Source organism: Poecilia latipinna, unplaced genomic scaffold (genome assembly GCF_001443285.1).
Source record: "Poecilia latipinna isolate Pla-1442-1.1 unplaced genomic scaffold, P_latipinna-1.0 Scaffold260, whole genome shotgun sequence".
In the NCBI taxonomy this organism is placed as follows: Eukaryota; Metazoa; Chordata; class Actinopteri; order Cyprinodontiformes; family Poeciliidae; genus Poecilia; species Poecilia latipinna.
The window spans coordinates 287,970-309,639 of NW_015112876.1; the positions used below are offsets into that span (position 1 = coordinate 287,970).

Consider the following 21,670-nt stretch of genomic DNA (forward strand, 5'->3'; position numbering starts at 1 on the left):
GTGGTTGTGCTGATGTATAGCATGCTGGCTTTGTATAACACATAAACCATTAAAATATGCTTCAGAAGAACAAAAGAGAAAAGTAAAACTAAAACAATTTGTAAATTACATAATTTATAGTTACTGGTAATGTAAAAAAAAATTGTTTAGTCTCATTTCACTTCTCTGCAGCACGAGGTGCAATGTCAGAATAGCTTTGTAATCTGGACAACTGCACTCACAGACAGCAGCAAGAATATTAAATGTCCCTGGTGAACTTTGGCAACATTGGGGGGCTGGCATGAGGTGTGAGGTGTCAGCTGCCTGGTGGACAGACCCCATCAGCCGACTATTGAAGAGTTTCTGCATTGCTGTCATTCCTGCTGGGGGTAGCTGATAGCACCACTGAAAGGTAGGACAGTGGCTCTCTGTTCTTTCTGCAGACAAGCCTGCTACATTTACAGTAAGTCTTGCCTTCATGTTGTCGACAGTGAATCTGGTGTTGTGTATATTTTATGTAGTTACCAAATCTCTGTTCACTTAACACATGGTTGAATGGTAAGACAAAAGAGTTCTGCATGTTTACTTTAACTGATTTCCAGCTTGTTGCACCTATGTGCTTGCTATGTCTGTCAGCTTAGCCTCTCTTAAAATGACTGAAATATTCGAACTGTTATGTAACACCACGGCACATATTGTTTTATTTCAAGTGATGAAGTGATTTAAGCCGACCTATCCTCTTTGTTTGTCATTATTCACCTGTTCTGTCTTCAGATGGCAGGAGGGATCTTCTCCAACGTGGGCAACCTGTTTGAGGTGGACTGTGCTATCGTCCACCCCCTGGTGTGTCACTTGTGCCATGAGCAGTACAAGTCCCCATGTTTACTGGACTGCTACCATATCTTCTGCGCCCGCTGCCTACGAGGTCGGACCAATGACTGCCGCCTCAGCTGCCCCCTCTGTGGGTAAGAGATGAAACTTTGCAGTTGGTCGTGCTCAGTTTAGATTATGAGGCTTGCACTGGATACCTGATCCGCAACGTGACATATGATGGCAAACCACAAATCCTTAAATAAAGTGAAAACATTGAGTCCAAGGTGAAGAAGAGATGCTTTTGGTAGTCTATAGACACATTTCTTTGGCATTACAACCTCTGACAAATTGCATTGGACCTTAAATCAATAGGCACATACCTATTGATTTAAGTTGTCTAGTTTTACCTTCAAGCATAAAGAGCCTCCCAACAAATTATTTTATTATTTAGAGACTATTGTGACCTAAATCATGTCCAGGTTTGCGTAGGTCAGAGTGGCTGAAGCAGCTGCAGGGTCACCCCACTCTCTTATTTAGGTTTTGGCTCCAACACTGAAAGGGGCTAAAAGTTCCATTAAGCCTGGTCACATAGCTAACAAAGCATACTGGTATTTGGCAGCAGTGCCATCAGCTTAGGATAATCAAAAGCAGTCACATGATACCACAGCAACTTGTTTCATTCCTTTTATAGGGACAAATTGTGGCACACAGTCACCTTCAGGTCAGTCGTATCAGTTTTCTCTGATAGAAGCTATTGTCAATATTAGATCAGACTGGCAAGATTGTTTTATATTGAAAAAAATGGAATCACAGTTCAAAATAGCAGATATAGATCTGAACAAAAACCAATTTTAGTCTAAAAAAAATTCAACCTGTGAAAGTTTGACATCAAACTCTTATTCAAATAGCCTTTCTGGGGAAACTGTAGATGGATAGTTCCACTTTTTTTCCCCCACCTATGTGATGTTATATTCCAGGACAACACATTTCATTGTGGTGGATTTGTTGTGAATTTTCACCTGTGTAGAATTAGTCAGCACAAGTCTAAGTAATATCAATAGAAGATACGTTGTCCACAGAACATAGAAGTATAAGTATGCTAGGAACAACAAGCCCACAGGCATCAAATCAGTGTGCACTGTTGTTTGTTCTTAGAATATGGAATGCCAGCGTCTATTTTCATCTTTTTCCTGCCACAACAGCTGCTCACTCAAGAGCCATGTAATCTAGCAATTCACTCCTCTATTAGTGGAAGCCCAGTAATGAAAATGAGATAAAACATGTTCAGCAGAGTGTTGGGAACAATTGCACTAGTGTAACTGAATCAAAACGAAGCAGATTTTGGACTATTTCAATGTAATAAGAGTGGTTAATGTGGCAAAAAATAGATACATTAGCTGGTAAATCCAATTTTAACATGATGTTAGCTCTTTTGGTGCTTACGGGTCTTGCTTTGAACAAGGCTTTTGATTCACCAGTTTTTCAGATATAAGTATGTAATTACATTTTCAGGTAGCGCTGCATTATCTAAGAAAAATATAACAAATACTATGATAATGACTGCAATTACGCTTAATTTTCTAAACTATTCTTTTCCGTTTTTGCCTCTATCACCTTCCTGAGTCACTCAGGTGGACATTGAACAGTAAAGTCCCTCTGCCTGGCCTAAGACCTTAGAAGGCGACCATTTTTAATAAAATGAGGCAACCAAATTTTACATCTAATCATGCTTTGGCAATAGCAAACATATGTATTGTGATGCATCTTGCACCGCTCTATTTTTATGCACAAATTCTTGCTCTAGAAAAAAATTAAAAACTTGCTCTGTAGCAGCAAAAGCTTCTTTTTTTCATACTTCCAATATTTTACATTTATGAATGGCAGCAAGAAATTATAAGGTTAAAAAAACACTGCCAGGTATTCCATAAACCTTCCCAAATAACCCACACTTAAAGTATTTAAACATAAAAAAGCGCATTCAGTTCATTGTACATGCTGGCTATCAGAAGCAAATATTTCAAGAAAATGGGCATTTCAATTTATTTCTAGGTGTAAACCTTTATATTAACCATAACTGTCTGCCAAACATGAACAGAGCCCGCATCACATCAATTTATGTAATGTTATTTAGATTAAGGCACACTCTGGGGCGCATAAAAAGATTAATTTGTCTCGCAGTGTGCGGTCTTCTGAAAGCTAAATCTTCTTTGAATTCACAGTAAAACAGCGCCATCTTCTGGAATGCCACAGGAATGCACAGCTTTGAGTTGACATTTATCTTTATTAAACACAAGCGTTTGTGTTTTTACAAATCAGGTTTTCTTTATATGAACTCTTTAATTACTACACATTTCAACAACTTAGAATTGTTTAAGTTTAAGATAAGGCTTTTTGAAAGCAATAATTCACCCAGGTTTTAAAATAAAACATGAAAATGAGAGAAAATATGGATGCAATGCAACACTGGGTCTCTGCAGACATTTCCAATTATCAGTTCATTCCAGCGTTTGAGTTCAGTTCAGTTTTCTTCTTGATAATTTTCAGTCTTCATGTCGTTTAGGCCCAACTCTTCATTCTGATCGAATGTGCGAGTGTACTTCTCCACGGTCATCTCAGGGTCCGCCTCCGGAGCGTACACATTCTGCATGTAGCTGTTCCCCGCTGCATCGTCCAGGACGACGTGCACTTTCATTTCTCCTGCCAAAATCTTATCTATCTTCTCCGCAAACTCCTTTAGCTTCTCCACCCGGTCAGTGGAGCTGCTGTCGCCACAGATGAAGGGGTTTTTGGAGACAGTCAGGTCCTTAATGTCTTGCAGCAGCCCCTCCAGCGTGGTGAACTTCCCACCCAGAGCTGCCATTCCCAGCTCAAACTCCAGCTCGGGGATGAGGACAGAGCAGGTCTCTGACTTGAGCACGTCTCTGGTCATGTCTGAAGCGTCAGTGACATGCAGCGTGATCCTGGTGCCAAGCGGCTCCGTAGCTCCACCGGATTTGACCTCGTTGGTCCGGTGGCCACAGCTGTCACAGTTGGTGGCCATGATGATGACCTCCTTGAAGTGGGGGATCTGGACCAGCTTCATATTGGTGGAGGCGGGCGCGTTGCACTCTGGGCAGTTTGTGGGGAACACCAGGACTTCTCCTCTCATAGCTTCCAGGTCGTTCCCTGCAAGCTCCTCCGCCTGGTCAACATCAGGCCGTATTCCCAGCTGCTCGTCCTGCTGGGCGGTCCTCTTGAACCGGGTCACTGTCAGAGCCTCGTCCTTTTGAGGCGCCAGAGGATTTTCCACAAAACTGTTCCCCGATGGATCCTCAATCACCAGCGTGAATTCGCGTTCAACATCTTTGAGCTTCTTCAGCTTCTGGATGAATTCCTCTATTTTCTCCGCCACCTGCGGTTCGGCAGCCCGCCTGGCAGGCTGGTCCTGCTCCAGCCCGGCTACCGCTCGGTCCAACAACCCCTCGATGGTAGAAAGCGAACCTTTCTGGGTAAAAGGAGGTATTTCGAAATCCAGCTCAGGGATCCTGGTGATCGCACAGTCCGCCTTCACAACCTCCCGGTTCAAGTCCTGCTTTGTTTTGACTCTAACCGTGTAACAGACCCCCTGGTCCTGGATTCGGCCCGCAGACTGGATCTCGGTGTTGGACCAGCTGCAGTGAGCGCAGCTGAAGGAGCTGACGATGATTTCTTTGAAGAAGGGGATTTTAGTGAGGAGCATGCGGGTCGTGCCGTTTTGGTAGCAGTTCATACACAAGCTCTCTATCTCGGTGGGCTGCCACTCTTCGTCGTCTGCACTAAGGTCCCTAAAAACGTTTCCACCGCGAACATTTTCCTCGGAAATAAGAGACATCTTAAACGCCGGATAAAATCCTATCACAGTGAAAACTTACACGCTGTTATTTACTGGTAGAAAATTTCACTTGCCAGAACTTTCTAGACGACACACCGTTGAGAACACGCTTGATTCGTTTGACACGAACCGACTTCCGGATTTTCTTATTCGGTGAACATCTCATTTCGGAAGTCTCTGCTGCCCCCACAAGTATTGTTTTGAAACTGCTTCACAATGAACAACATTTTTTATTTTTTGTAAAACTGACTCAGCTTTATACATTTTCATCTTTATTTGATTTTTATAGAGTATCCATTTTCTTTTCATTTATTTATTTTTCATATTAAAGAGGGTTTTCTTGCTTTTGACATACAACACACATTCCCTAAATTATTGTTTTTAATTTGACTTTTCAATTTTCAAATATATAAAAACTTACAAAAATAAATAGCAAAAGATTAATATAATTTCTGAATTGTCTCGATGAACATTCATCCAATGAGAATTATTAGATTTTTTTACTCCAATGGTTTTGCATTTAAATTAACTGTGCTGTCAGAAAAACATTCAAAATAAATTGTTATATACATAAAATGAATAATGGAAGTAAATAATAACTTTCCAATTATTTCTTTTTCTCCTAAGACTAATAAGATGTATGACTATTTGCTTTCTCTAGATACCACTCAATGATTAAAGGAAATAATGCCCTCCCACCAGAGGATCGTCTGCTGAAGTTCCTTGTGGACAACAACGCAGATGTTGAGGAGACGGTGCTTTGTGCCAACTGTGACCAAGAAAGTAACAAAAAGGTACAGCCCTTCGTTCGCATCTTAAGACAAAAACACAAAAAGTTAATTTGCATTTTTGCTGTAATTGAAAAAGTATGTTCTAAATTATTACAGCTAGTTCTTAGATATTTTATTTGTAACATTTAGTCATGTTCTCCTAATCAGATTTGAACTTTGCTCTCTTAATATTAATAATTATTTGTCTCCATTTTTTGCCTTCTCATGTGTATATAGGACACAGGGCTGATGTACTACTGTAACACTTGCAGCCAGCCACTTTGTACCACCTGCCGAGAGCTGACACACAAGGCCAGAATGTTTTCCCACCACGAGATTGTGTCGTTGGCCAAACGCACCAAAGCCAAACACAGAAAATGCTGTGAGTGCCACCTGTAATTTACTCCACAGTAATTATAGACTAACAAGCTAGAGAGCTGTGCACCCTCCTGGGCTCTGGATAGATTTCCTGCTCCATGTTAATCATATTCTCAGGCAAAATGGTTGGTTATTTTTTAAAGTGGCCCCAAACTTGTTGTTTAAATGTGTTACAACAAACGTCTGTGAGTTTAAGAGTAAATTAAGAGTTTTATTCACTTTAACATTTTTCTTGAGAGCCCTGCAGTTTCTTACAAATCTTGACCTTTGTCCATGCAGTAGTTAAAACAGATTTCTCTCTGCAGCTCTCCATGAGGAGCCCTACATCCTTTTCTCAACAGAGAATAAATCAATGCTTTGCATCAAATGTTTCAGAGACATGCAAGTGTGAGTAAATTCATATTATGTTAAGATTGTTATACTTTTGTTCCTCTATTGTGAATTGGTGCAGGCAGTTTTGCTGTGTTTTGAACTGACTACCTTTTTGCAGGGAGAGTCGAACTCACTGCATTGACATTGAAACAGCTTATGCACAGGGGTGTGAGATGTTGGACCAGGCTGTGCTGGTGAGCAGCTCATGTCTGTTCTTTTACAAATTTATGATGCAGACAGCAACATGTTGTATTGTGAAATATACAACTTCCAACAGTGTGGAGCTGGTGTGTTTTCTAATTTTCATTAAGTTTTTTTTTTTTGTTGTTTGTTTGTTTTTCCTATACAAGTGATTTTTATGAAGATCAGATTGCCTTCATTAGCTGTTCACAGTGACCTTGTATTTTAACTGCAGGTGGTGAAGGAGCTGCAGACCTCAACCGGAGAAGCAATCCATCTGCTGAGGGCAATGATCGGGGAAGTGCGTCTGAATGTGGAGGAAGAAGAAAGTGCAATCTGTAGTCTGTTCAACAGCTTGCAGGTCTATTTCTTTATATTGTTCTTCCCTTTATTGTTCTCCTCTTTGTTTCCTGAAACTATCAGTATAAACTCTATTTATGTATCTCCTGATCAGTTATATTAATGGTATCCTGGCATACATATTTGGGGGTGGGGAGGTTTATGTGTTTATAGAAATCACAAAATATTTGTTTTAATATTGCAAAACCTGAAATCAGCTGAGTTGAGAAAAAGACGTAAATAAAAAATTATGACACAAAACTGTTTTGAAGCAGCTGAACAACTTTTTTTGTAAATAAAACCACAAAAGATTAAATAACATGATAAACTGATGGAAGTTCTCAAGTAACTTTGGGAAAATTAATACCATGAATAATTCTATACTGTACATTTTCTCTTCTATATAAGTATTTTAAAGTATTATTTTTGAAGTAACCTGACTCGAGTACAGTTTCTAGCTTTGCTACCCTCTTGTTAAAAACAATGTTTCTTTAGCCATTTTATTTTTTAAAACTATGAAGTTGAGTGAACATCCTCTTAAAATACACGTCCTACTTGAACCTTCCCATCATGATAACTACCCATGGTCCAAAGGTAATAAGAGGTAAAACTGCTCCCTCTCTTCAGATGTAAATCCTATTCCAGTTTTTTTTTTTTTCTGTGGATATAATAACCTAATAAATATGAGAAATAACCTTATATTTCTCATTTTTCTTCAAAACACAAGATTCAAATATGCCATCATTTTAGTCATTTACAGTTGCCATGTCCTCCATCTGGCTCCATTAGCGCTACTTGGCCACTGGATGTCTCTATTAATCTAAATGTTAGAAAACACAGCTTTTTTTTTTTTTTTGAACAATCCAAGGGAGCAGGGAACTGCACTGTACAATTTAAGCCATTTCTTTTCACAATCTTGAGAATGTATTAAGTATTGCAGAGCTCAAGGCCATTTTCACATCATTGTGGGGATAATGGGGGATTTTTTTCTCTTCTCATTTGACAGGAAAGGCTAGCAGAGAGGAAAAAGACTCTGCTGAAAGCAGCTCAGAGGTAAAATAAATATCTGTAAAGATGAGCATTGTCTAGATATACGTCTATTTTTTGCCACAATTGTGCATCATGATGTTATTGTATTACTCTTTTGAGTTGAGTTGAATTTATGTTTTTTTTATTATAAACACTTTGTTGTAATGACTTCAAAGGTGATGAGTAGCACCTTGTTTTCCCCAGAATAATCTGCTCAGCATCAAACACATTTTCCTGGATAATTTCCATGTTTAATAAGAGGAACGCTGAGTTATAAACACTTCTGTAGAAATGTGCTGCAATTCTAAAAATAATATTTAAAACTTGTGCGATGATAATAACTGAAAGTGAAGCTACATTAAGAGCATTTTTACTTACAAAATGCAAAAGATTAAGAAACCAACAGTGGCAGGAAACCTGAAGCAGCCTGCAGGCATTATAGTCTGTTTGTGTTTCCTCATTTCGGGCAATTTGGTAAAAAATATTGCCTACGTTATGCCAGACAGTGTTAGGCATTACATTATGAAATGTGACTTCTAAACTGCAATAAAGACTCACTTAAAGTTTGAATAAATATTCTTTAAAGTTTAAATCTGACTAGTCCATTAGGTTAGATTACTTTTTAAGATATAATTGGATTTATTACTCAAACATACTGATATCAGGTGCTTTATGTATCCTGGCCAATCCTTAAAAAACCTGCAAATTGTCATCTCTAATGAGTGAATCCAAAGCATAATCTTAAAAGTAACACCACCAGGAATTTGCTGTTTATTGAATGCCTTGTGGGTAAGTGTGTGTGACTGAATGAAAACAATTTTGAGATCCGGCAAAGTGCATCTCTGTCTAAATCCATCTTGTGCTGCCTGGAAACCTTCCAGTGGTTTGTGTTCCCAGAAGGACGTTGAAGGCTATTTATGTCATGCTTTGTGTGTCTGCAACTGTGTGTTTGTTACAGGAGAAGACAGATAGATTAACTCCTGGAAATACTGAGTGTGTTGTTTGTGGTTGCACCTCCTGAGCTGTGTACTGTGGCATCCACAAGTTTAAAGGTGTTGTCTTACATACTCGTGTGTGTGGCGTGTTTGCAGTCAGCATGAGGAGAAGGAGAAAGCATTAAAGGAGCAACTGTCTCACCTCACTGCTCTACTTCCAACACTTCAGGTGAGGACAAGATCACAACTTCATACCAATGATGATGCCAAACATTTTACCACTATTGGAAAGACAACTCATCATTTACTTTGGATGGGGAATCAATACAGAAATATGACACAAATCAGAATTTAGTAAAAGTAAGCAAACACTTGTTAGACTGACTTTTAATAACTCAAACAGATAATGACTCTGGAAACCTGAGTTAGATGTCCAAGGCCCTGAGATATTATTTATGGAAATGTTCTCTTTTTTTGCAATGGTCCTTTAATTTCTGTAGACTTTAATACTTTTTCTTCCTTCTTCTGATGTTTGTAGGTCCATCTGGTCACCTGCTCAGCCTTTCTCAGCTCAGCCAACAAATATGAGTTTCTGGATATGGGATATGTAAGTATTGATTAACAACTGAAGTGGTCATTATTGCACTTCATCAGAATGGTGCAAAATGTAAAAATGTAGCAACACACCAATACAAGATATAATGACGTATAATTATGTAAAATTTAAAAATCATACAGAAAACAGAGAAGTTCAAAACAACGATGACTTGGAGAAACAGAGAACAGACTAATAAGAAAATGAGAAAAGACAAAAAGATAGATACAGTGCTTTGTTTTAATAAATGACCTTTGTTTTCTCAGCAAACAACTCTGAAAACAAAAAGTTAACAGTTTTTTGAAAGAAGTTTTATTGGCAAGAGAAAGGTTACTGTATTTGTTGGATTGGATTGGCTTTTAAATTGAGGCTGTCCACAACTCCTCAGTGAGGTGAAGCAGGTCACTGAATCAAACCCGAATGTTCTTGCTTGCACAGCAACTCATGGAGAGGCTGAAGAGGATTGCGAAACTCCCTCATCGACTGCGGCCAGTGCAAAGCAGCAAAGTGAGTACAAGGCACCCATCTAGAGCTAAAATGCATTGAAAATGCTGGCACACTGACTTTTTAAACAATTAGATATTTGTCTCCTTAACAATGCAGTTTGACCTTTTTTTCTATTTAGCTCAGCACCGCTGAAATGCCAACCAACTAGTATAAGGTGTAGATCTGTGTGTGCTAAATGTGTGTGCAAATTCAGGTTTGCAAACTTAAATTAGACATTTTTAATGACGGGTTTTGCTTAGTGCCAAAATGCAGACAGGATTAAGATGGTGGGGAGGACCAAAACACAAACAGCTGGAACTTATGCCAGCATTATGCATGCATTTAGAGGAAGTCCATACACACATATAGATAATAAATTACAGCCAGAAGGGATAGCTGCACATCCTCAAAGACGATTTTCAAAGATGAAAGCATTTTGTAAAGTGTAGATTGTGCGGGAAAATACTGACAGCTGAAATCCTGTGTCATGTGGCACGTGTGCACACAGCCAGAGCGCTAAAAAGAAATCAAAGAACATTTTGTATAAACTGAGCAAAATTAAAACAGCGTGATGGTCCAGAAGTGTTTCTTTTTTAGTTTCATACATTTTAAATGTAACCAATGTTTTTTTTTTTTTTATCTGTCAAAGGGTTGCATTATTCCACACATTCTCAAAATCTAAGGCATTAGTTACTGATTGAAAATCACCTTCTTGGTGGAATTCCACCTTTCAGACGTTGTTCTGAAAGTTTTGACCTCATCAGGTCGGAACCTGGAGTTATGAAAATGAAAAAGTTCAATTGTTTTCTCATTCGACTTCTATCTATGTTCGACTATGAAGCAAGGTCAACTGTGACTTTGTGCAAAAATAAAGCTTGTAATTGGTGCAAGTTGTGAATCCAGTGCAAAAAAACCAACAGAAAAACAAAGCTGAAAGAAAAAAAAAAAGAACACTTCCACAAACAAATTATGGAAAATATAGCAATTTTGTTTTGCCAAACTGAATTTCAAACTGTGAAAAACACAATGTTCCCTGTTACATTACACAAAAAATATGTGCCCCGAGCTGTGAGGTGTTGTTTTCTGTGAATAATAGACATTGTTTCTAAACAATAGCATTTTATAAAACCTTTCATGCTTCCCACATTGCTCTACAATTGAAATACTTCCATTTCTTGTTAAGTGTTAATTTTTGGTGTTTCCCTGTACTTTTGGAAGTATTTGTTGTGGCTAACTTATTTTGACTTTGTGCTCATTTAGATCAATACTGAGTATAGGAGTGAGTTTGCTCGATGTCTGGAGCCTCTGCTGCAGATAGTATCCCGTCGTCCTCCTTCTGTTGCTGGTTCCACAAGTGTCGTAACAAGGTAATATTGTCTCCCTTTAATCTCTTTGCAGTGTTTTCTTCTGCCAATTGTCTGCATAGCAGTTTGTGTCATTGGCATCCTCCGGATTCTTTCGAGAAAGACAATAATCTGGGCAGAAAATTCACACATGTAAAGCTTCCAAGTCTACAATCCCCAAATGGTTTGCAAGTGCAGATGCAGCGGAAAGGAGGCGCCATGCTGAATCCCGCTATGCCAGTTATTTTGTCTGCCTCTCTGTAAGCTTTGTACTCTGATATGTTTACGCAATTCACCTTGTTAAATGGGGGGCCTTGATTGGGAGAGCATTCCAAAATTAGAAAGCTGTGGACTTGTTGTGACCAGACAACGTTCAGGTGATGAATGGATGTATGGTTGCATGTATGGATCATGGATGGGGATTGTTTAAAAAAAAACATACTGATACTTTCCAGCTCAGATGTTCATTTAAAAAAAAATTCTTGAAATCAAAAGTAGGTATAACCTGTTCCTCGTTTTTGTGCCCATCACAGACAAACACAAATACTTTTTCCACATCAGTGTCTCTTAACTATTCACAGGTCCTTAAGCCTATCCTCTAATGCCAGCATACTGACAACGTTTCTTTCCAACATGTTTAACACCCCGCAAGTGCAAGACCCAAACTTGACAGGGATTGGTGTCCGGCCGCCTGAGACTATTTTTATCATAATTTCACAGAACTGTCTAGGATTCAGCTGCAGGTTGGCACTCAGGAGCGGTTGGACTTGGACTGTTGATGTCACAGCTTTAACACAGGAAAGGTTTTAAATTGGCGTCACCGCTGTGAGGACATAGTCTGGGTGTGTGGGGGATGACTTGTGTGACAGTGAGAGGAGGACATATGTTTTAAACAGGTCTGTCACTGCATTAGTTCCGGACAGGGAAACCGGAGGCACAGGAGCATAATGGACTGGAGGTAAATACTTGTTTATTTGATCACTTTTTGATTATTTGAACTAATGATGTGCATGACAAGCGACACATACAACGAGCTTTAAACATCTCCTCAATACGCATTTGGCAAGATGATAGTTAAAGAATGAAGCAGAGATTTGTTTGAGTTTGTTTTGAGCGCATAATCTCATCTTAGATCAAATCTTTCCTTTCCACTCACCACGTTTTTGATTAACTCGCAAATGCAATGAATTGACAGATGATAGGGGGAATGGATTTTCCTTAGTATGTGGCAGTTTAACTACTACACCGCAGCCTTCTGCCTTCTCATAAATACTTTTTTGAAGGGTTTTGCCTCTGTCCTTTATGCATTTAAAATTCACATCTTAAAGCATCTTCCCCACAGACGGCAATGCTCGATGCGAACCAGGCAGGGGCTGATGATGGAAAGCCTGCTTGCTGATTGTATTTTCGTCATAATTTCCCTCTAAAGATCAAGGAAGTGCTGCAAGCTGATTCATTTTACTAACTGATGTCGCTTTACTGCTGTTATAATTTTCATCTGTAATAAAACCCGGATCCTCTGTGGATATTAAATATAAAACAGAAGCACTTACGTCTAGCTACTGCAGATCCGCTTCTTTCAACGTTAATAGTCACTGTGACAGTGCTGAAGCCAGACCTGAATTTGTCATTCTTATAGCTGTAAGTTGTTTGGAATCTGGGTGATATTGACTTTTTATTACAAAATTGAAATATTGCAAACCTGTTTATGAAAATGAGATGCCAACTATTGCTTGCATTTTGATGGTCTGCTGCACATAAATGGCCAGCAAGTCAGCTGACATGGAGCCCAAGAAAAGTTTCCACTTCAGATCTTAGAATCTGTTTAGCCGCCTATTTACTCTGATCTCTGCGTTTCTGGTGAAATCAGTAGTGATACTGCATATTTAGCACCAGGTAGCTATTTCATTTGTTTTAGTTTTGCTGTACTTTAATATATTTTTTACCCTCCATTTGGACTGTATGATTATCTTTTTTAGAATTGTAGATTCACTGTTTTTGGAAGATATACTTGGATTCTCAAAATCTTATGTCAGATTGTGGTGTTATATTAACACCACAATCTTACAAATATTAGTATAACTAGTATTCATCGCAATGCCTGAGACAACCCACTGTTACCTTTCAGCCTAACTTTAAAGCTGCCTATCAAGACAAGACTGAAAATGTAAAAATGTAACAAAGCTTTGTGACTTATTGACTAAACAAGATGATATGATATTGCTTCGCTGATGTTGACAGAATGAGAGAGGTTTGGTATCATAGATCAAATTGCACTTATATTTAAATAAGAGGAGCTTGGTTGCACATTACAGGACCAAAGTAAATGTTTCAATAAGAAGCGAGGGCCTGTACTGGGTGTTATGTGCTCTCTGCAGGCTCCAGTCCCCTCTCTCGTTACCCTGCCACTCTCCGTCTCTCAGTGAGATGCCGGTGGGCTCTGTGTTTGGGCGAAAGCCGACATCTCACAGGAATATTTGCACTAAAGTCCTCCTGGCTGAGGGCAGGGAAACCCCCTTCACTGAGCACTGCCGCAACTACGAGAATGCCTACAGGGTGAGTGAAGAGTGTGAACGCAAATCTCAAAAGAAAATAAACTAAAGCTGGTTTTAAAAGAAAAAATGTCCTGCTTCAAGACTTGGTCAACTTACACCAAGACTGCACCATGAATTCTGCTCTAATCCCAAAAATCTTGCAAGAGAATATCCAGCTACCAGTTTACAGCTGTAAGCTGTAGTAAGTTTGGCTTGTGCAGCAGAACAGTGATCGGAAGCACACCGGCAAATCCACCTCTGAATGGACTGAAAACAACAAAAAGAAGATTTTAGGGCTCAAACATTCATTCGGAGGGAAATTTTGTTTCCAAAAGAAAGTTTTTAAGTCCCTTAAAATGAAGGGGAATTACTCACATTTAGAGAACGTGATCAAAAAACTAGCAAATTGCATTCTGGATATTAAAATGTGACATGGTTTGAATCAGATTCCCTTTAATAAAACAATATATTGTTTCCGTGTGTGTTTCTAAATAAGGAATTGTGTGTTTCTGATTTGTTATTTTTAGACTAAAGTAACATTCTGAAGATTAATTCTCAGTTTGTTTTCCCGAAGTCAATTCTGTATTGTGAGACAAGAAATTTAAGCATAATGTCTCTTAAGAATGTCCTGTTCTGCAAGTAAATTCAATATTTAGGCAATATTGTCAGTGGTGTTGTCAAAGACTTGTGTCGCAAGCAGAGAGAAAAATGTTTTGATTGTGACAGCTGTTATTGTGGTCTGAGAACTCTTATGTAATAAAAATTATTTGGAAAATCCAACACTGCACTTCATTTCCAAAATACTTTAGTTTTCTTAAAAGCTAAAAGCTAAATGAACACATTAATAAAAAAAATGCTGACTTTTAAAAACAATCTGGGATCAAATGAGAGTCAATATAAAATCAGCAACTTTAATTCCTTAAGATTGACCTTAAACGTTTGAAACAGTAACACAGTTTTCATATTCAGATGCACCAAAGCAGAAAGTTTTGCATTCATCGTGTTAAGGGAATGTTTTGTTCCTGTGTCTGTGTTTCTAGACTCTGCAGACAGAGATTCAGAATCTGAAGGACCAGGTCCAGGAGATGCACAGAGACCTGACCAAACACCATTCCATCATCAACACAGATAAAATGGGAGAGATCTTGGACAGATCCCTGAATATTGACAATCAGATTGCTGCTCAGTACTCCACCGTGGAAACCATGAGAGTTATGTTTGAAGAGGTGAGTATGGAAAGGCCGGCGCTTTAATGGAGTTTGAACTTTGTGCTTATGGCACTGACATTTCAAAAATGTTAAATACACACACTTTGCTGAATTCCTATTGGAGTCCCGGAAATAATATGGAGTATTTTTTTATTTTAATATTAAATTAAATTGTAAGGAAACCCACACAACAGAAACATGAAAAAGATTCCCATTTGCACAGGCTCTATCTACTTAATGAATAATGAAACTGAAAAAAAATATTATATTGTCAGAACTCATGTTTCTGTAAAAAAAAAAAAAAAAAAAAGGTTTGTTAAATAAATTGTTTAAATTGACAATAAAATCAATTATTAAAATAACAGATTCCAGGCATGGTCAAGGCATAAACTTTTAGATTATTACTGCAAAGTTGTGTAAATTATTTCTATTTAAAATATAAACGGTATAACTTTATTGTGTTTCTTTCCTTCACATTATATTTGCCAAGCATGCCAGTTGTTTCCAATACACAATGAATCCATTAATGTAAATTTGTCCTTTTCTTCACAGATCTGGGATGAAACTTTGCAGATGGTGAACAACGAGCAGGAGATCTATGAAGGTTTTTGTCCAGCAGTGACAACACAAATTCACATTTGTCCCTAATTACTTCTCTTTCTTTTGTTGTGTAAAACCTGCCGCAATTCTTCTCTGAACTGTAGCTCAGCTTCATGACCTGATGCAGCTGAAACAGGAGAACTCTTACTTAACCACGATCGCCAGACAGATCAGCCCTTACATCCTGTCAATCGCTAAAGTCAAAGAGAGGCTTGAGCCTAGGTGCGGTAAACGTTGTCACTATGCTCATTATGTCACCATGACTAGATGTTTTTACCAGCATTTATTTTGCTGGGGGAAAAAAAGTAGATAAATAAATAATGTAAGTTAGTTACTTTTTATATTTACTTTATCTCTAATATTTGCGTTGCACTTGCAGGTGTCTGCTTCTGGTTTATAGTAAAACCAACAAATTATGTTTGTTTCTGCATGTTGCATTGATTTAAGCTTTCAACGGTGTTAGATTATTTTGCAGTTTTGCTGTTGTTCTAATGGCTTGTACAAATGTATTGATTCATTTTTAGGTTTCAGGAGCCTAAGGAGCATCTTGATGATCGCACCGAAACGATGCTGAAAATCTATGAGGACAGCACAGTGCCAAAGGACAGTCAAGACAGGTTCTGACCCAAACTTGTTGGAGATGAAGTTTTTCAATTTGTAGATAAAATTCACAGAGGCAAAAATTTTTCTACTTTGTAAAGTGATTTCCTTCAAATAAGAAGATAAAGTAGATATATTGAAAGAAAAGTTCTTCGAACCAATTATTTGGACTGGACTTGTTTTATTTTTATATTTGGCATTTAGCTTTTAAATAATTATTTTAAAATATGGATTATTGAGAATATTCTACATGTTGGGATTTTAAGTAAATATTTATAATATGGTTTTTGTTGTTGTTGTTGTCAGCGACAATCAGAGTTATGTCTCAGATCAAGACAGAAACAAGAACAGCCGCAACCTGATGCTGGAGCCAGCGGAGATTTCTGTGAAGAGCAGTCGAGCCAGCAGGCAGCGGGGCCCTGTGGAGACGTCCAGCAAAAATGACATTCCTTCGTAAACACCATGTCATTTCTTTTCTGAACCGGGCCCCTTCTCCAGTGGAACAGCATGCCTTAACAAGCCCAGGATGGTATATGATGTCCTCACCTGCTGACATATAGTGCAGTACATGGCATTTCCTCTGCAGCGAGCTGTCAACGGCTCCAAGGTGAGCTCTCGGATTGACACTAACTGGATGTACGTGAAGGCCGGAAACTCACAGTTGTTTGAGTCCGATGTTGACAGTCTTCTTTCTTCATAGAGAGCAAAGATGACAGCGCTGCAGAAAATTACTTTATTTAGATTAATGAGCCACCTTATTGAAAGAGAGAGAGATAGAGACTAAAATCTGACCTCTCAGGATTATTTTTTCATGTTGTGTTTCTAAAATGTTAATGTGAAGTGTAGAGTTGTATGGGTTTGCTTTTTGCACAATGTATTCATTGCATAAGTCACTTTCATGATGGGTTGTGGTGAATCACGGATGACAGGTCAGTTTAATTTCCTCAAAGACTGTTGGAAAACCTGTGACTGCACATTATTGCAAATGAAGTTGTATGTTGATTGTGGCATATTAGACGTGTCATTTGAATCTTGCCCTGCGACCTATAAAATAAAGCAACATGTTGACACTTTTTGGCATGCAGTTGCTACATGGAAAAGGTTAATAGTGCGACTGAAAACGTTACACACAGAACAAGATTCTTTACCAGTTTTATTTCTCCCCCCCACTCCCCCCCGAACATATTTTTTATCTTCTATCATCCTGCTGATCAAGATATCACAATATTCTGTGTGAAATCTATTTGATCTCCCTCTCAAGTGTTTCACACATCTCGGTGTTCGGATGATTCATCAGCAGTCTTAAATAAAATGTAGCCCCACTTCACTGTGCATGTTTTAGATTTCTGCTTGCTCAACACAACTGGATTCAAATGATGCCTCTTTAAAAGCTACTGCAGAACTAGCACTGTTTTCAGACTCACACGTCAAACACTATATTTTGCAATATGCTATATAGTGAGCTCTCTTTTTGTTCCGGTGTCTAAAATCTCAATTTTGACATCTTACCAACTTTATAGTGTGCCAGACATTTGGTATATAGTCCAGCAATTGTTTCATTCAGTGGGTTTTGTTTCATTAATCAATTGTGTTCCACAGATAACCACAACAAATCTAAGAGCGAACCCCAGACATCTCTCTCCCCAATCACATCATCGCCCTGGGTGATCCGAGGGCGTTCCTAAACTACACACCCTCCAGCTTGACAGTGCTAATTTGGTTCCATGTCAAATGACTTCTATGCTAATTTGACCCTGATTTCAGCCCTGTATATTGCCAGATAGTCAAAAACAAACATGCTAAAATCATTTAAAGGTTTTTGAGAATTAAAGAGATAAATAATAAATTCATCAAATTATCTTATCTCCATTCTAATTTCTGGAAACAACATTTTCCCACCTTGCTCCACCGATTGCGGTGGCGGTATATCTGGCTAATAGATCTGCAACTTAGCACAAAACAGTAATTCAAGGTGAAATTTCTCCACAGCTGCCAGGGGCACAGAAAGCCAGGGTGGCCCCTATTCTCGGTGCAGGTATGTATGGATAATAATGAGGAAGTAGACTGATGGCCTCAGCAAACAGGAGGAGAATGCTATTTACATTGCACAGCCAGCGTAAAAGTGGGCTTGTTCACTTCCCTGGAAATATTGGGGTCACACTGGCCTTAAGGAACAGCAGTGCTCTGCAGAGGAGCCAGAGGTGCAGATTCATTAAAAATACATTTGTGACACCGGAGTAACAAATGGCTGTGCTTGTGCTCTGGTCCTTTACTCCCTCCCCATGGTCATTCATCATGTGCACTCATCGAACTACCAGCCTCATGTTGGCGGTTCATTATTCTCCCCTTCTCCAAGTCTCTGCTTCCTCACCCACTGTGTGCAGGGGCGGAAACAAAAACCATGAAAGCTGCTTCACTCCTCAGAAAGATTTATTTTGAAAGGCATTTGCAGTGCATGGCTCTCATTTCTGTAACAGCTGGACAAAAACTGCCCAATTCTCTCTGAAAAGCAGGTAGTGGAAGAGACGCTGCCCGGCCATCGTGATGAGAAAGAAAGAGGAAAAAAAGAAACAAAAGTAGTAGAGAATAATAAGAATATGATGGGAAAATAAAAGTTTAATGAGCTGCATGCAAAAAATGGGTCACTGAAAGCATAAAAGTAAAGCTCTGAAAGGAATACAATTAAAATAAATACAGCAAATTAAGAAAAAACTGCAACTGTTATATAACTATAATGGCAATATAAATATGCTGCATACAGAACTCTAATTATCCTTAAGCTTTTCTGGCTGGTGATAGATGTATTTTTAGATCTTTTTATATTTTTATCAGTTAAATGAATCTTTTATATACTATAAAATAATAAGATCCATTCCAGAAAGGGTTGTTCTGGGTCCTGAATCACATTTATTAAACCTGTGTTTCGTGTTTTGTGGGTCGTTAAAAAAGGCATCTCAGAGTACAAACAGTATGATGTCTTTAAAAATCAGTTTGCATAAATTGTTAAATTAGGAGAAAACGTCCAGTTCCCTACCGGTGTAATAAAACTGTTTTCTCAGCAGAAGCTCGTTTCCCTGCATGGGGCCAGGTAACTTCCTATTGGCTCTTTTTCTAAAATTAAAAAGCGAGGCCAATACATTCATGAGTTGTTGGTACATTTTCAAAGAGCAATTTCTTGTTTGCGTGTTAAAAATACCATCACTGGCCAATTCATTAGGCACACCTCAATAGCATCCGGCTGGACCCTCTTTTCCCAATTGCCGAAAAATCTTTGCAATTTAAATTCGACAAGATGTTGGAAACATTTCTCAGAGATTTTTGTCTATGATTGTGTCACAGTTCAAGCTGTTGTTTTTGCTACATGTCCATCATATCCAACATGGACTCTGAGATGAGCGTGGAAACCAATACAGTACAATAAGCTCAGTGTTGTGTTCAAGAAACTAGTTTGAGATGCTCCAATGGTTCATGTTATTCAAGTTTGTGCATTTTTTTTTAATAAGAATTAAAAGCTAACTTTTCTCAGAAGTAAAATAAATAGGACATTATGAAGCAGCTGGTTGAATTTACCAATACACAGTATCTGTTACAGGTTTCAAACAGCTAAATTCGGGATGACACAAGGGTCTTCAAATCCAAATTATACAAAGGCATGTTTTGTGTTGAGAAAATTTAACTATTCGGAATGACGGATAGCCCACTAATTTATATTTTAAAGCCATTTTCTCTCTGCCTCAACTGATAGACTAAAAGTCTGTTTCTTTTTATTTACTTAGTTTCTTCTTGTTTGCTGACAAATAAAACCAATCTGTTCCTTCCAAATAGTGGGAGAGCTGTTGACCTCCCTCTCCACTGGAAATTGAAAACTGAAGAGTTAGTTTGAATCAATATCGATGCCATTATTGCTGATGGCAGATGACCAAGGGTTTGGTGTGAAAAAGGTCAAGGTTGGATGTGTCCTGTTTGGGAAGTCAAGACGCTTGAGGCATAAAAATGTCATCAACAAATCAATTTCACATGTGAATAGTTTTTCACCCATCTTTGTGAGTTCTAAGCATGATTACTTCTTGTAATAAACCATGCAAACGAAGACACTTTGTCACATGCTGGATCAAAATCTTACAATCTGCCTGAAATATTCTTCTTTGTTTGACCTTGAAACAATTTCCAAACATTTAAAAAGAAAAATGACAGCCATGTTGTATAAACCTTGGAGCTGCTCTTAGTGTCACATTTTCACAATAACAATTTCTGGCTACACTTTCAAATATTCCTAAAAATCTTTTGTCATATTTGGATTCACGAGGCGCATGAATCTATTTATAATATTTAAATATGCAGCAGTATCTTGGGAGCTTCATGCTTTTCTTTTTTTTTTTTTTTACCAAGTTCTTGTTATTTTAGAATCAAAAACAGCTGCAGATAAAACTGCTGACGGGACAACGGGGGCCATAAATTGTGAATTAGACTGAGATCCTGATTGTTGTTCCGATCAGTTTGAAAAGAATGTGACAAGCAACTTGGGGAAAACTGTCTATAAGGTGAACAATTATTTACTATTATTTTAAAATGCCACAGTCAAGCCTCTTGGCTCATATGTGGTGGATTTTCTTTGCGGACACCGAAAATATAATGAAATTTAGGGATAAATAAAAATTACATTAGGAGACGCACTTATGAATATGTGCGTCCTAGATGTGTGTAGAAAGTTGGCACACCTGAAGCCAACTCCATCATTCGCTCAACCCTCTCCAGAGATCATCATCGCTAATGCAATAACAAAGCTGACAAATTGAGTTCCTATTGCTGCACTGAGTGAACGTGTCCTTGACTCAGAGGAATCACAGGTGCGAGCCTGAGGAGGTGTCAGAGTTGTGCACATATGCATGCATGCTCAGGAGAGGCAGCCCAGCAGCTCCTTATTAATCAACAGCTTGTTGAGCTGCCGCCTGTACCTCCCCTCCTCCCGTTCCCTCGCTGCTCCTGTCCACCTTCAACCTCCGTCTTCTCTCTTCAGCGCCGCTTCAGAGCCACGGCATCGATCTTTGCACAAATGAGTCATTAACATTGGCTGCCTATTAATTACACAATGGAAAAGAGAGGAACTCAAATGGCCTCCTGCATTTTAGTTTCAAGAGTAAGATGGTAATAATTGTTTTACAGGTAATTGTAATCGTGGAGCTTCTGATGGCATCAGAATAAACATCCAGTAAAAGCTGTGCCGTCAACTGTTATATTTATTGATGCTTGTGGAATATTCTGGCTATGATGGGAATATTAGTTACGTCTTGATAAAATAGATAATGAAAAAATGTCTGTTTTTCAACAATCTAGTTTCACCTCACCCGATTCAAACCACAAAATCTGTGGACTACAATGAAGAGGAACATAATAGATACCAGAGTCAATTTTAGATGAAGACTGAAGGCTGTTATTAAAGCAACTAAGCTAAACAAGACTAAACTCCTATTTTTCTTTCGCGCATTTTTGACATCTGAGGAAGTTTTGTAGGTTTACTCTTATGCAGGCGAGTTAGTAAGAGTAAAACAGAAGGAGAGCAAAGAGTGTGTTTGTTACTTATAGAGCTGTTGAGGACTGGCACCCAGTACTTTGTCCTCTATCCATGCTTCCCCAGGAGGCCCACAAGCAAGGAGCAATT

At 38.5% G+C, this 21,670-nt stretch overlaps 2 protein-coding genes across 2 annotated transcripts; one reads left to right on the forward strand and one right to left on the reverse strand.

The window, feature by feature from the left end:
- Positions 1 to 99: 99 nt before the first annotated feature.
- LOC106947885 (RING finger protein 207) lies at positions 100 to 19,751 on the forward strand. The gene is made up of 18 exons (XM_015033188.1): positions 100 to 442; positions 754 to 944; positions 5,304 to 5,436; positions 5,650 to 5,794; positions 6,096 to 6,177; positions 6,281 to 6,356; positions 6,578 to 6,703; positions 7,688 to 7,734; positions 8,802 to 8,874; positions 9,184 to 9,252; positions 9,679 to 9,747; positions 10,987 to 11,093; positions 13,448 to 13,625; positions 14,644 to 14,829; positions 15,364 to 15,415; positions 15,516 to 15,633; positions 15,936 to 16,028; positions 16,318 to 19,751. The coding sequence occupies exons 2-18, from the start codon at positions 754 to 756 to the stop codon at positions 16,466 to 16,468; spliced, it is 1,896 nt and encodes a 631-aa protein (XP_014888674.1). The 5' UTR covers positions 100 to 442; the 3' UTR covers positions 16,469 to 19,751.
- zpr1 (ZPR1 zinc finger) lies at positions 3,054 to 4,818 on the reverse strand. Its single transcript, XM_015033189.1, has one exon. It carries the CDS (start codon positions 4,640 to 4,642, stop codon positions 3,311 to 3,313), a length of 1,332 nt encoding a protein of 443 aa, XP_014888675.1. The 5' UTR covers positions 4,643 to 4,818; the 3' UTR covers positions 3,054 to 3,310.
- Positions 19,752 to 21,670: the final 1,919 nt, after the last annotated feature.

Bases quoted from the DNA above. Each gene is read 5' to 3' on its own strand.
- LOC106947885 (XM_015033188.1), top strand. From the start codon at position 754: ATGGCAGGAGGGATCTTCTCCAACGTGGGCAACCTGTTTGAGGTGGAC. The intron at 13,626-14,643 runs GTGAGTGAAGAG...CTGTGTTTCTAG, and splicing joins ACTACGAGAATGCCTACAGG to ACTCTGCAGACAGAGATTCA. The intron at 16,029-16,317 runs GTTCTGACCCAA...TGTTGTTGTCAG, and splicing joins CCAAAGGACAGTCAAGACAG to CGACAATCAGAGTTATGTCT.
- zpr1 (XM_015033189.1), bottom strand. From the start codon at position 4,642: ATGTCTCTTATTTCCGAGGAAAATGTTCGCGGTGGAAACGTTTTTAGG.